Genomic DNA, 12,699 nt, shown 5'->3' on the forward strand with positions numbered 1-12,699 from the left:
AGTTCACAAAAATACGTAAATTAATTAGCTAGAAATTAAAGTAATAAGATGAATAAAATACAAACATTAGAAACAAAACATAACTTAAGAAAGTGTGAGCACGGATTTAAATATATACTGATTTAACAGAAAAAAACTTCGTAAATCTTAGGCCTAAGAGTCTTAAGGGTGAATGAGAGGTTATGGTGAATTGGCCTTCCATTGTTTTTAGGGTTATTCATATCTACCCATAGTCTTTCTACTTTTGAAATGGCATGAAGTAAAGTAAAATCTAGACGAACAAAATAGTCTGTCTTGACTCGACAGATTGGATTTAAACTGAAGACGCCTAAAAACCTTGTAGAGGTCTTTTTTCACCCACCACCTATTTACTTTACGTGAATCAGAAAAGAAATTACATGAATTCCATCGTAATTGCTCAAGAAGAATCTGATTATGGATTCTATTTGTGATTGGTCAAAAATTATGTCATGTCTATAGCTCAAGAAACACGAATGGTCACAAGTTATGCATGAATTTATTTTACCACCAGAGGCACATTGGAAGACGCCATTTTCTAGCCGATAATTCAGCCACGCCCTTGTCAGTCAAAGGTTATTCATGCCCCCTATTAATAAAATTACTTCTTTAGAACAAATTGCAGGACAAACGTGAAAGTGCCAGGCACTTTATAATATTTTTATTCTTAATGTTACTTATGTTACGTTTACTTCACTTCAAACTCTAGTGAACCAATATTCGAAAGTTATGAATAATAGGTTTGTATAGTTTTTCTTTCCAAAAAGATCAAAACTAAAGGTTGCTAGAAAATATTCAACAACAAACAGTCATCTTGTGTTTAGTCAAACCAGTTAAGATTTGACATGGAATGGTAAAAACTCAAAAAACATGTTTACCTTGCCCCAGTCAATTTTTAAAACAAAGCTTCTGTTGTATTTTCAAGACAGCTGGTATGGTTATTAACACTCAGATTAAAATAAAGTACAGAACAACGTTTCGACCTTCTTGGGTCATCTTCAGGTTGTTCTGTACTCTATTTTAATTAAAGTTTTAATATCCATACCAGCCATCTTTAGAATACATTTTTACTTCAAATGGATTTCTGGTCATCACGAAAAAGCCTTTGTTGTTACTTTTACATTCGTGACCTCCATATAGCCAATTCATGTTTTATTTTATACATTTCCATGTCGCAAAACAAGTGCGTTTAAATATTTACTGGTGTGGTTTCTGAATAACATTGGACGACTAAATTTTGTTGGAAATTCAATATTTTATTACCTTTGTCTGTACGCAGACATATATATTTCACTAGCGTATTTTTTCTAACATATCTTTTAACAAATAGGTCTTAATTGTGTTCTTATAGTGTTTCATAAACATTATTGAAATCTCGTTTGTGGAACAAAGGAAAATTTTTCTTTTGAATTAGTAAACGAAAACTAACGAGAACAGAAGTTTGGTTGGTTAAATTCTAAAGTGTCATTAGTTGATGTTTCTGTTTCTACGTTGGAAACATCTTCAAAACACTTCATCAGTTAGTTCGTTAATTTTGCAATGAACACAAGCTTTTCATTTTCATAAAAGCACGTGCTGTCCTCCTTATGGAACCGAATACGAAATTTTCTAAAATGTTATTTAATAACAACTTGAAATCTTTGTCTATATACGAGCGTATGATGATGACAGTCAACACCATATAATGCTATTTGAAGAAAATATTCACTTAGCTGCAATGAAATCAGTTTTGTACGACTTAAAATACTTGAATCTAAATGCCTAAATAAACATAGAAACGAGAGGGCGTCATTAATAGACAACACTCGTGTAATTTTCTGCTTTTCGTGAAGACATAAAGAAAAGGTTTCTCACCCTTGGTCATCTCAAGATTCAACTCTTTACCATAAAACATTAGTACTTATAATCTTTAGCTCTGTTTGTTTGGAATAAAGCACAAAACTACACAGTAGGCTATCTGTGCTCTGTCCATCACTGCTATCGAAACCCAGTTTCTAGTGGTGTGAGTCCGCAGACATGCCGCTGTGCCATTTGTTGATGGTTTGTGCGTTGCAAAAAAAATTATAAAGTTTCCACTAATGAACCGTAACGAATGTGACGGTCAGTCCCACTACTGGTTGGTAAAAGAGTAGCCCAAGAGTTGGCGGTGGGTGGTGATGACTAGCTGCCTTCCCCCTAGTCTTACACCGCTAAATTAGGGACGGCTTTAACTAAAAAACTAACTGAAAAACAACAAAAAAACACCGGTTTTATACGTATATTTAGAGGCTTATCAAGGAACGAAAACTGAATATAATTATAAGCGTTGGAGGTCGGGGTTGGCGAAATGGTTTGCGATCCAGGTTGTCACGAGAAGGTCGAAAATTAAAACTGTGATGTGTCCCAAAACACGTAACTCATCGTCAACCGTGGGTGCGTTATAATATCTGTACCAGTCAATATGCTATTTGAGTAAGATTACTGCATTATCAACTGGTGCTTCTGACTCATGAACTTCCCTCTCTCAGTCCAAGTCAGGGAATAGCTATCTAAACCTTCAGGTACCTCTGACCTATCTGTATAACATACGTCATATAAAGAGATGTTCAAAGTAAAAATACCAAATATTATAAATATGTAACTATTTAAAGAAAAATACTTTCCATTTTCACTCACCCCAATCCACGACTATCATTTTTTGTTTGTTTTGTTGAAACACAATAGTTCAAGGAAACAAAAAGCCAATTATGATATTGTAGTTAATATCGGTCTGGGGGTCGTGGATTGCAAAGTTAGAGCTGTGAGTGCGTTATGAAAAAGACAGTCAATCCCACTGCTTTGGTTTAGAGAGTCCAACAAGGCCTTTATGGCCACCAGCCAACTACCTGCCTTCTGGCCAGCATTTCAAAATTATGAACGATGACAACAGGACTTTCTGACCTGTGTATTTAGTTCACGCGAGTATAACACATCATTCAAGTTGAAAACTTTGCTTCCATCCAAACAATGTATCCGCGTGGCTTCTTCTCATGTTTCATGGTTAAGCAAGCAGATATATTTTTTACTGAGTTCAAGTTGAAATCTAAAAATAAATTTTAATTTGCCTTTTAAAATTTTATTCAATGTTACATAATACTATAATTTAACAACATATTTCTCTCTCATCATAATAAATTATGAATGATAAATTTTTGTGTTTTACTTTCGTGTTTGTTTTTTTCTTACAGCAAAGTCACATCGGGCTATGTGCTGAGGGGAATCAAACTCCTGATTTTAGCGTTATAAACCCGTAGACTTACCGTTTTTGCTTACGTATTTCCTGATCAAATACATACATTTCCGGTTTTTTTTTCAGCTACTGGAGGTTTTACATGCTATAATAATTTTGAATTTTTAAATGTGATATTAGCCGGGCGAGGCTTAATAGCTAGTGTACTAAATTGTGCACACGGATATTTCTGGTTCGTATCCCGTTGCTGCAAAAACGGGTTATATATTTACGAACAGTCAGTGCGCAAAAAGAGTAACCGTCAAAGTCTAGGAGTTTGTGATGAGTGTTGTTGATTATCTGCCTTCCCTCCTGTTTACCAGTTCAAAACTGAGGTCGTCGTTTATAAGCGAAATTTCTGAAACTAAATACTAAATGTAATAAAAATTATGCAAATTGCTATTTTTTTCTTACCTTCCTATTAATTAGGCTTGACATGGCCAGGTGGTTTAAGGCACTTAACTCGAAATCTGAGGATCGCGGGTTCGAATCCCCGTCACACCAAACATGCTCGTCCTTTCAATCTTGGAGCGTTATAATGTACGGTCAATCCCACTATTTGTTGGTAAAAGAGTAGCCCAAGAGTTGGTGGTGGGTGGCGATTAATCCGAGGGTCGCGGGTTCGAAGCCCCGTCTCACCAAATATGCTCGCCCCTTTGCCGTGGAGGGGTGTTATAATGTAACGGTCAATGGCTGAAAAAAAAGTAGAGTTGGTGGTGGGTGGCGATGACTAGTTGCCTTCCCTTTAGTCTCACACGAAATATCTCTCGTGTAGCTTTGCGCGAATTTCAAAAACAAACAAACAATCCTCTTAATTTGTCCATTTTGGATTGTAAAATGAAAGGAGTGTAAAAATAACATTCGAGATAAATCTTTTGCCTCCCAAAAAATACCGCCCAAAAGGCCTTTCATTTGATAACAAAACTCGTCAGTTGCGTTGGACGACAAGAAAGGAAAAGTGTCTCTGAAACAATATTTACATATGCAACATGATGTACTTTACAACTTACGGTTTAAACGCTGAAACCGACGAAGCATTAAAAATCGATAGACTTTTATGCAACTTTCATAAAAAAAATTAAGATTACGTTTGCGTCACTTTTAATAAAAAAAATCTTAGCTTATTGCTTTAAACGCTTAAACCGACGAAGCATTAGAAACCAATAGTCCTGAAATTTGTAATTAAAAATCACGTATACGTCTTTTATGCAACTTTTTGTTAAAGATAAATAGCTTATACTTGCGTGATTTTTAATCAAAACTCTTAGGCCTATTGGTTTCAACTGCTTCGCAGGCTTTCAACTTATGAACCATAAAAGAAAGAAAAAACTCGCTGGTTTAACTTCTATGGGTATTATTATTTCGTTCTAATAAAAAGTGTACTGTAAGCCATTTTGTGTGCTGGTTTTTAGAATAAGTTTCTCACGAGATTGCGTTTTACTATAAATTTTGTTTCCTTCAACAAACAGCCAGAATTTCACTTATTCCTACTCTTCTATTTGTCTAGAATAAATACACTACGTTTTTATTTTTCTAGTATCTTTAAAAATGCTTTGGACTCTGTTTTACGAGAAGTGCTTTTTTATTATTATTATTACACAGTATTAAAGATTATTTGTTATTATTCTCCATATTTAACTTCTGCTATAAAATTAAGAATAGGATATTACAACTGTCTCACAGATATGAGGAATAAAGAGTCTAAATAGTTTATTATTAATTATTTAAAAGCTGGATAAACACACAGAATGATTCTATACCTTCCATATTTCTTCCGGTTTAGTGTTAGTTATCTTATTGCTGTTTTCACGTATGAGAAAATTAAAAAAAACACTGTGCATATCAAATACTCGCATGGTTAGCCAAACACAGATCGTAACACTCAGTAACACTAACGAATACGTAACTTCTCGTGCATGTACACGTAAACCTCCTCCGCCTGGTGTGAATCAGCTAAACTAAGCCACCTACTTTTTTCGGATTGAAGATTTCGTGTTTTTTACGTCATATTTTAATTGCCTTTATGTAAGTCATGTACGCAGTGTTCAGTGGAGTAATTTTTCCAATAACGGAAATAGAAATTCTTACGAATAAAAAGGCGTTAGATTTCCTTGTTACGTTTGAAAGAAACTAATATTCCATTTAAATTAATCCAATGCTAAGAAATTAAAATTCTTCTCGACGCTGTTGGATGCCGAGAATAGGCCATCTCTAGGTATTAATATACAGCTCAGTCATAGCAGTTAATTTTTATAAACGATATTCATATAACTTATGTTTGCCACTAAAAACGTTTAACGCATGGGCAAACCCTACTAACAATATCATCAGCGCTTAGCCGATATGTAACGATTATTAAGAATATAATGTTAAACATATAGAAGAGTCTGTTAAGAGGTCGAGTTAGGTTTAGCAGCTAGGGAAGCACTATTAAAAACCTGGATAACAAAAGGGTGATAACCACCAGATTGGAATCGTATACTTAATTTATTTCTTTTATAGTTTAAAAAAAAATAGAGCATTCTAAAAAAACTTCATCGTTAATATTTCCGTATAATAGATGAAATGACTCATTGAGGTTAAAAAAAGGAAATATTTTCCGTTGCAACAATAATTATATTACAAATATTTTGCAATTCGTATCTAGGAAATAGCGAAAGTGTAGGAGACGTAAAGAACGCTTAATTTTCTCTTCTTTCGTTATTTATAACATAACTAAGATAAACGCATATTATTAATCTCCGGTTCAACGAGAGTTTAATATATAGCCCATATATATTTCACCAAATCCTTTCAGTTCAACAGCATCTACATACATTCGCCCAACATTGGAGTTTAGTCCACTTGCTCGTGACGTTTTTTTTTTTTTGTTTGTTTGTTTGTTTAAATGTTACAAGCTTCCAACAAAACGTATGATCAGTATCATATAGTAATTACTCAAGATATAGTCACAACCGATAAGGTTAGTAACGCTCGAAAACCACGAGGGTTTTTTGTTCTAACAACAGTTTATGAAAGAGACCAAGGACGTCCATGCAAGCCACTCCTACTTAAAGTTAAGAAATCCTTACGAAAAATAACAGTTACGTGCCAGTTTATAATAACGCACCGGCGGTTGAGTATCTTTTCAACAGCTCGTTCTCATTGGGTGGTAGTTACTATCTGACAACAACTTTATGAATTGCTCAGTTAATTTAGAGTACAATTTGTCTCCATAACTTTCAGTCAAATAAACTTCATTATACGGATATTTTTTACTTTGTTTAAGTGAACAAGGAAATAACACGTAAATATTACAAATAGCGCTGATTTGTTTTGTTTTTTTTTTAATTTCGCACAAACCTACTCGAGGGTTATCTGTGCTAGCCGTCCCTAATTTAGCAGTATAAGACTAGAGGGAAGACAGCTAATCATCACCACCCACTGCCAACTCTTGAGCTACTTTTTTACCAACGAAGAGTGGGATTGATCGAAACGTTATAACATCCCCACGACTGAAAGGGCGAGCATGTTACGCGACGGGGATGCGAACCCGCGACCCTCAGATTACGAATCGCACGTCTTAACACGCTTGGCCATGAAGGGGCCGAATCACGAATGAATCAAATAGTTTGTTGTTTAAAATTATTGCTGGAAGCATTAGTTTTCTTTGTTATATCGATAAAACAGATCTATGTTGTCAAAAGCTTACTTGTCTAATCAGCTTGATGGTTTCTTGTTTAATCAGTTAGTTTCAAAATTTATTAATTCACCAGTTTCTTGTGTAATTAGTAGGTTTTAAGATCTGTGTGGTTGACGGTTTCGTGTCTAATCAACGGATTTTCACATTCAGTATATTTACTACCATTCCTAACGTATTAACTAGACGTCTTTTTTTCGTACTTCATTGAATAAGCTATAAAAGACTGTGGCCTCTAGTAGATAAAACATGTAGGCACTAGAGTGAAAAACATTGGGTTTGAAACTATTAGATTTCACCGATTAGAATGATTTTTTAACCCCAAATTATAAATACGATAGGTGTTTTAGAGGGTACAAAAGTCCCAAAACACGATAATATTTCCCCCAGATTAAAACGATGATAAAACCATCATATTTTTGAACAGCATTAGATAAATGAAGATATAAAATTAGAACAATATTACTTTTGTGTTAGTATGTGTGTGTTTTCTTGTAGCAAAGCCACAACCTGCTATCTGCTGAGTCCACCGCGGGAAATCGAACCCCTGATTTTAGCGTTGTATTCTATTAGTAAAGAACAATATAATATAACATAACTAAAATAATTGTTATATAAATTATATATGAACTTCATTTTAAGATGAAATTTACAGGAATGTTTTGTCAAGGATGGGCCTCACGATATAGGAATGTGTTATAACTGTTTACTCTCTTACCACAGACTTCGGCTTTCCATCAAAGCAGGATCCATCTGGCCCTTCGACTTGACTGGCATATTAAATATATCTATATTAATTTTAGATTATTTAATTATCAAAATATTATTCCGAAATTAAAAGAAAAAATTGAGATGATTCTAATAGTAACTGACTTGCTCACAAAAAAAAAAAAAAGTCATAAGTGTTGTTTCCCCTAAATTGTAGCGTAATGCATTTGCTGTTATATTATAAACTATGATACAATATACACAACTGTGTTTCGATTATTATCATTTTGGTTTGGTTAAAAACTAACATAAGATTATCTGTAGATTTAGCTACTATATTAGAGTTTGAAATTTTCTTAGCTTAAAAGTTATAAACTTCGTGTTTCGTACATTAGAGAATAATTATTAGTTTATTATTTGAACGTTAGGGAATATATCACGAAATGGAATAATGCAAGTACGGGTATTATTTAAAAGTTAAATTATTATGATTAACAGTTAAGCTTTAATGGGAACTTGTTACCACCTACCACAGTAAAAAGTGCATCCTGAGTTCTAATCTTGCTCAGTCTTCTTGAAAAAAATAACAGCTTAATATCGCTTTCACTACTTGGCAAATTTTGTCGATCACGTCTCACAATCACACAGTGAAATCGTTGTCTCTCTTTCTCTTAACAGACCAAAGTTTATCTACTGCACGCCAAGTGTCTCAGTAACACGCGTAAACGTAGTCCTGTGTGTTAGAAGGTAAAGTCTCGCCTCATTGCGTTTCAAATCGGAGCAACGAATCTGTTTCTCTTCCAGTTATCCAATAACACCCGCGAAATATTAGCGGACTTAATATGGCACTTTGACCACGTTGCACCTTGTGGTACCTATTTTTTCTTTTACTTTTTTCCTAGATCTTTTTGGAATATTTGCGCAGTGATTGGATCTATTTCTCCTTACCTGACGGTACCAGGCCTATAGAGGAGGGCCCAGGGACGTATTGGCCAATCCTTATCTTGGTAATGTCCCAAGCCAGTCTATCTAAGCTTCAGAACCCTTGTTCTCTCACTTGCCCCATTTTCTTTTGATGTAGAGGAAAAAAATCTTAATGTTAATTTAATGTGTATAAAATAGAAACTAGCGTCAAGTACTATATACCAAACATGCCAGGTGGCGCCAGCTGCTTTGGGCAAGGAAGGTCAGTTGTGTCAGCTTGTGTTACAGATTCAGGAATATGTGGGAAGTGAGCCAATACAGACTGATCGCTCCAGTCATTTCTAATAAATCCACGTAAGACATTCTGAAGGTAAACTCGTAACGTTCCCGTTTAAAAAATTAATTTCAGAAAACGTTTTAATAGCTTTAAATTTAAACTTATATATTGCATTAAGAAGGCGTAAATGTTTTTATATTTATATCTAGTAACAGTCATATATATATGGTACATAGATTATAAAATTACTATATTCATACAAATGTGACTCATGATTTGAAAATAGTTATCTACAAAATAAAACATACAGCCAAGGTTTCTGTAGTGACTACGCCCGGCATGGCCAGGTAGCTATGGCACTCGACTCGTAATCTGAGTGTCACAGGTCCGAATCCCCGTCGCACCAAACATTCTCGCCCTTTCAGCCGTGGGGGCATTATAATGTGACGGTCAATCCCACTATTCGTTGGTAAAAGAGTAGCCCAAGAGTGAGCAGTGGATGGTGATGACTAGCTGCCTTCTCTCTAGTCTTACACTGGTAAATTAGGGACGACTAGTTCAGATAGCCCTCGAGTAGCTTTGTGCGAAATTCAAAACATACCATAATGACTAACGTGTCGGGCTGAGGATCGCAATATTCAATGTTTCCGTACAGCTTTAGATGCATTATAAAGTAATGTTAGAAACATCATTCGGTGAAGAGTAGCTGAATATGAGGCTGACACTATTGACCAGTTACCTTCCTCTGGTTAGCGTTTCTAAATTAAGAATGGCTGTGACTTTTGTGAACCTTGTAGTTTCAGATCTGGTAGCATGTGTCATAAAATAACAAGTACCAAAAACTGTACAAAGTCCGAAACGACCACCGAGTTTCGATATAGAACTAATCTCAAAAAAGAAAGGTAGTGATATACTGAACAAGAAACATTAAAGAGCTGTCAGAGATCTCTATAAATTATGAACGCCTCCTTCTAATTAAATTTAATATTACGCTACATGTTGTAGGTTTCAGAGACTGATGTCCGTTAAAATCAGTGGTGGCAATTCCAAGGTGCGCTACATGAACTTCTTGCATGTTAAACTAGTTTCAAACTGGTATTCGTACCAGTGTCTAGTAGACATTATCTGATAATCAAAGGGCAACACACTAAAACATAAAAATTCGACCCCACCCAGTGGAACGATGTATCCCCAATTTCCTCAAGTAACTTACGTTGTTTGCTACATTGTGCAGCATTTGTAGTTTCATATAAAAGGTGTGGGTGGGTTTTATAATACTTTGTGATGAACTGGCTGTGAGAGGCCTGTAGGAAATTGATTAAAAGAAACTTCGGAGACAAGTTTTCACAAGAAGTACATATGTTTTTTATCGAAACTTTCTTCATCTTGCTACAGACGTCAGTTTCGTCATGAAACTCATGTTACCGAAGTAACTTAAAACGTGGGATAAGCTAGAAACCACGTTTTTCCACTAGGTAGCGTTCCTGAATTTAAACAAGGCCAATAACTTATGGGTTCACCACATTAAGACTTCCTGTCATATCACCTGTTGAACTGTCACATACCTCAAGCAACTGAAGAATGAAGCGGGTACCCATGCCATTTGAGATGAAGACATATGACTGTAGATTTCTGTGCGATAGGACTGGGGCAATCGGAAACCTTTGGCTTCATATATTAGATGAATTATGAAAATACTTCAAAGAGGAGTTGTGTGCTTTGAACATGAAAGCATTGTGACGGAGATTTTTTTCTTTGGAAATTACACTGTAGGACTATTGTCAAGATGCACGATCGACAGATAGACCATGATCAGAAGTGGCGACATAGACTGTAACAACCAGTAAGATTCCAGAACCGTTTTAATATAATGTATTCAAGCCTTTGTATTTGCAAAAAAATAAATTAATAAAAACTTTAAGAATAGTTGCTGTATCTTTTCAACTCCTTCTTGATCCATCAGACAGATGGAGGAATGAGAGGATACATTAATAGACAGAGAATTATTCTGTTATAACAGACAGGCCTAAGTATGAGCTGCATAATTAGTTTCAATAATGAAACAGTAAATACTTAAATATTTAAACTACATGTTATATTTAGGTATGTTACTTGTAATACAGGACATCAACAAATTATTAATTAACTACGAGAAAAGGATGGCGTGTTAAATCAATAATCCAACAATTATATATTAGGATGAATGACGAAATAAGTAATAATTCTAAATCAATAATCCAACAATCAGAGATTAGGATGGATGACGAAGTAAATGATAATTCTAAATTAATAATCCAACAATTAGATACTACGATAAGTGGCAATAAGTTATCGACAATCGAACAACTAGACTTGGAGATAAACTATGAAACAAATGATAATGCTAAATCAGTAATTCAACTCTTTTACACGGCGGTTAGTGAAATATATATATATATCATGCTAAATCAACAATTTAACATTATTACGCGACAATGAGAGACAAAATATTATGGTACGAAGTACAAAATGTGGTTAAATTTCACTGTTGCTGAACGAATGCTCAAGTAAAGCTTGCATTACAGGGGGCGACAGAAAGTACATTGAAACCGGTTAGGAGAGACTTCAATGTTACTTTTATCTACTTTGGGTTAATAACCCATTTTACCATAGATGTTCAAGTCCGAAGCTGTTTTTTCGTATCCTCGAAAACGTATTTTGAAAACAATGAGTCTATTAAGATCTTTAGTCCCATTCATATTAACAGAAACTTGAATTAGAATGGCCTAATTTTGATTTTGTTAAAATCTGATAAGAATGTGGTTAAGTTAGTTGTTTCCTCTTTAAAGAGTACTTCGTTTGTTTGTTTACAATACGGAATAACAAGATTTACATGTAATCGAAGACAATAAAATCTTACCGTAAGAGACAAAACCAGTTGTAGAACAAAGTAAAATACTTATAACATCGTCACGTTAGTTATTTTATTTCTCAAAATAAATACTTTTTTCTTCCTTCGTGCATGTGTCATTTCTCACAAACATTTGTAAATTTAACCTTGTTACTAAAGTTTGACTTCTCTTTTACGGGTAGTTCTTAACTTGTCTGTGTTTTCACTTTTTTAGTAGAGGTTGGCTGTTTCGTTTATAAATCACCCTATTATTCATCTTCCACACTAATAGATTGACTTTCACTCCCACAACGCATCCAGGGCTTAAAATTAGAAGAATAATTTGTGGTATCGCAGGTATGCGACTCCGATTTGCCGTCTTCAAGATCCAGAGTTCTAACACTGAATCAGTCTTCTCCATAGACTGTTCTATCAATGCAAGTGTTCGTATTTGTAGATTTAGCCTTGTTTCCACGTGATGACTACTATTTTGTCATGTGAGTATTCAATTTTCATGTAATCAAAATCTATATAAATACAATAGTACTCTCTGTTGTACACCCACGTAACTATTTCGTAGGGTTTGAATGAATCTTCACCAAAAATTGTTTTGGAAGTTCATTAGGTCCATATGGGAGTACATATAATTCTTCAGTTTTGCGGTTTTTATAGACGCTTTTAACCACTACTTCACTTTCTCGAAATAGATCTTCACAATATTTCGTATGGAGGTTTACTGGGTCATTGAGAATATACACTTAAATTTTCATTAACACATTTTATGTCTTACAGTTTTTATGAGCGTTTTCCAGTTGTTGTTTTTTACAATTGCATGTAAGAGAAGCAATTTTTAATACCCAAAGATAACCTTTCATTAATTATGAATTTATATAATTCATACCCTAGAATAACCTTTCATTAATCATGAATTTACATAATTCATACCCCAAAAAACCTTTCATTAATCATGAATTTAC

General features: G+C 34.4%; 1 protein-coding gene across 1 annotated transcript in view; it reads right to left on the reverse strand.

Moving 5' to 3' along the window:
* The window catches only part of LOC143233712 (peroxidase-like), a 48,530-nt gene extending 40,017 nt beyond the window's left edge, over positions 1-8,513 (reverse strand). The window contains exon 1 of the mRNA XM_076470258.1: positions 8,183-8,513. Within this exon, the coding sequence (XP_076326373.1) occupies positions 8,183-8,199 (17 nt within the window). The 5' untranslated portion in view covers positions 8,200-8,513. The remainder of the gene's footprint in view (positions 1-8,182) is intronic.
* Positions 8,514-12,699: the final 4,186 nt, after the last annotated feature.

This window comes from Tachypleus tridentatus, chromosome 12 (genome assembly GCF_004210375.1).
Source record: "Tachypleus tridentatus isolate NWPU-2018 chromosome 12, ASM421037v1, whole genome shotgun sequence".
Classification (NCBI taxonomy): Eukaryota; Metazoa; Arthropoda; class Merostomata; order Xiphosura; family Limulidae; genus Tachypleus; species Tachypleus tridentatus.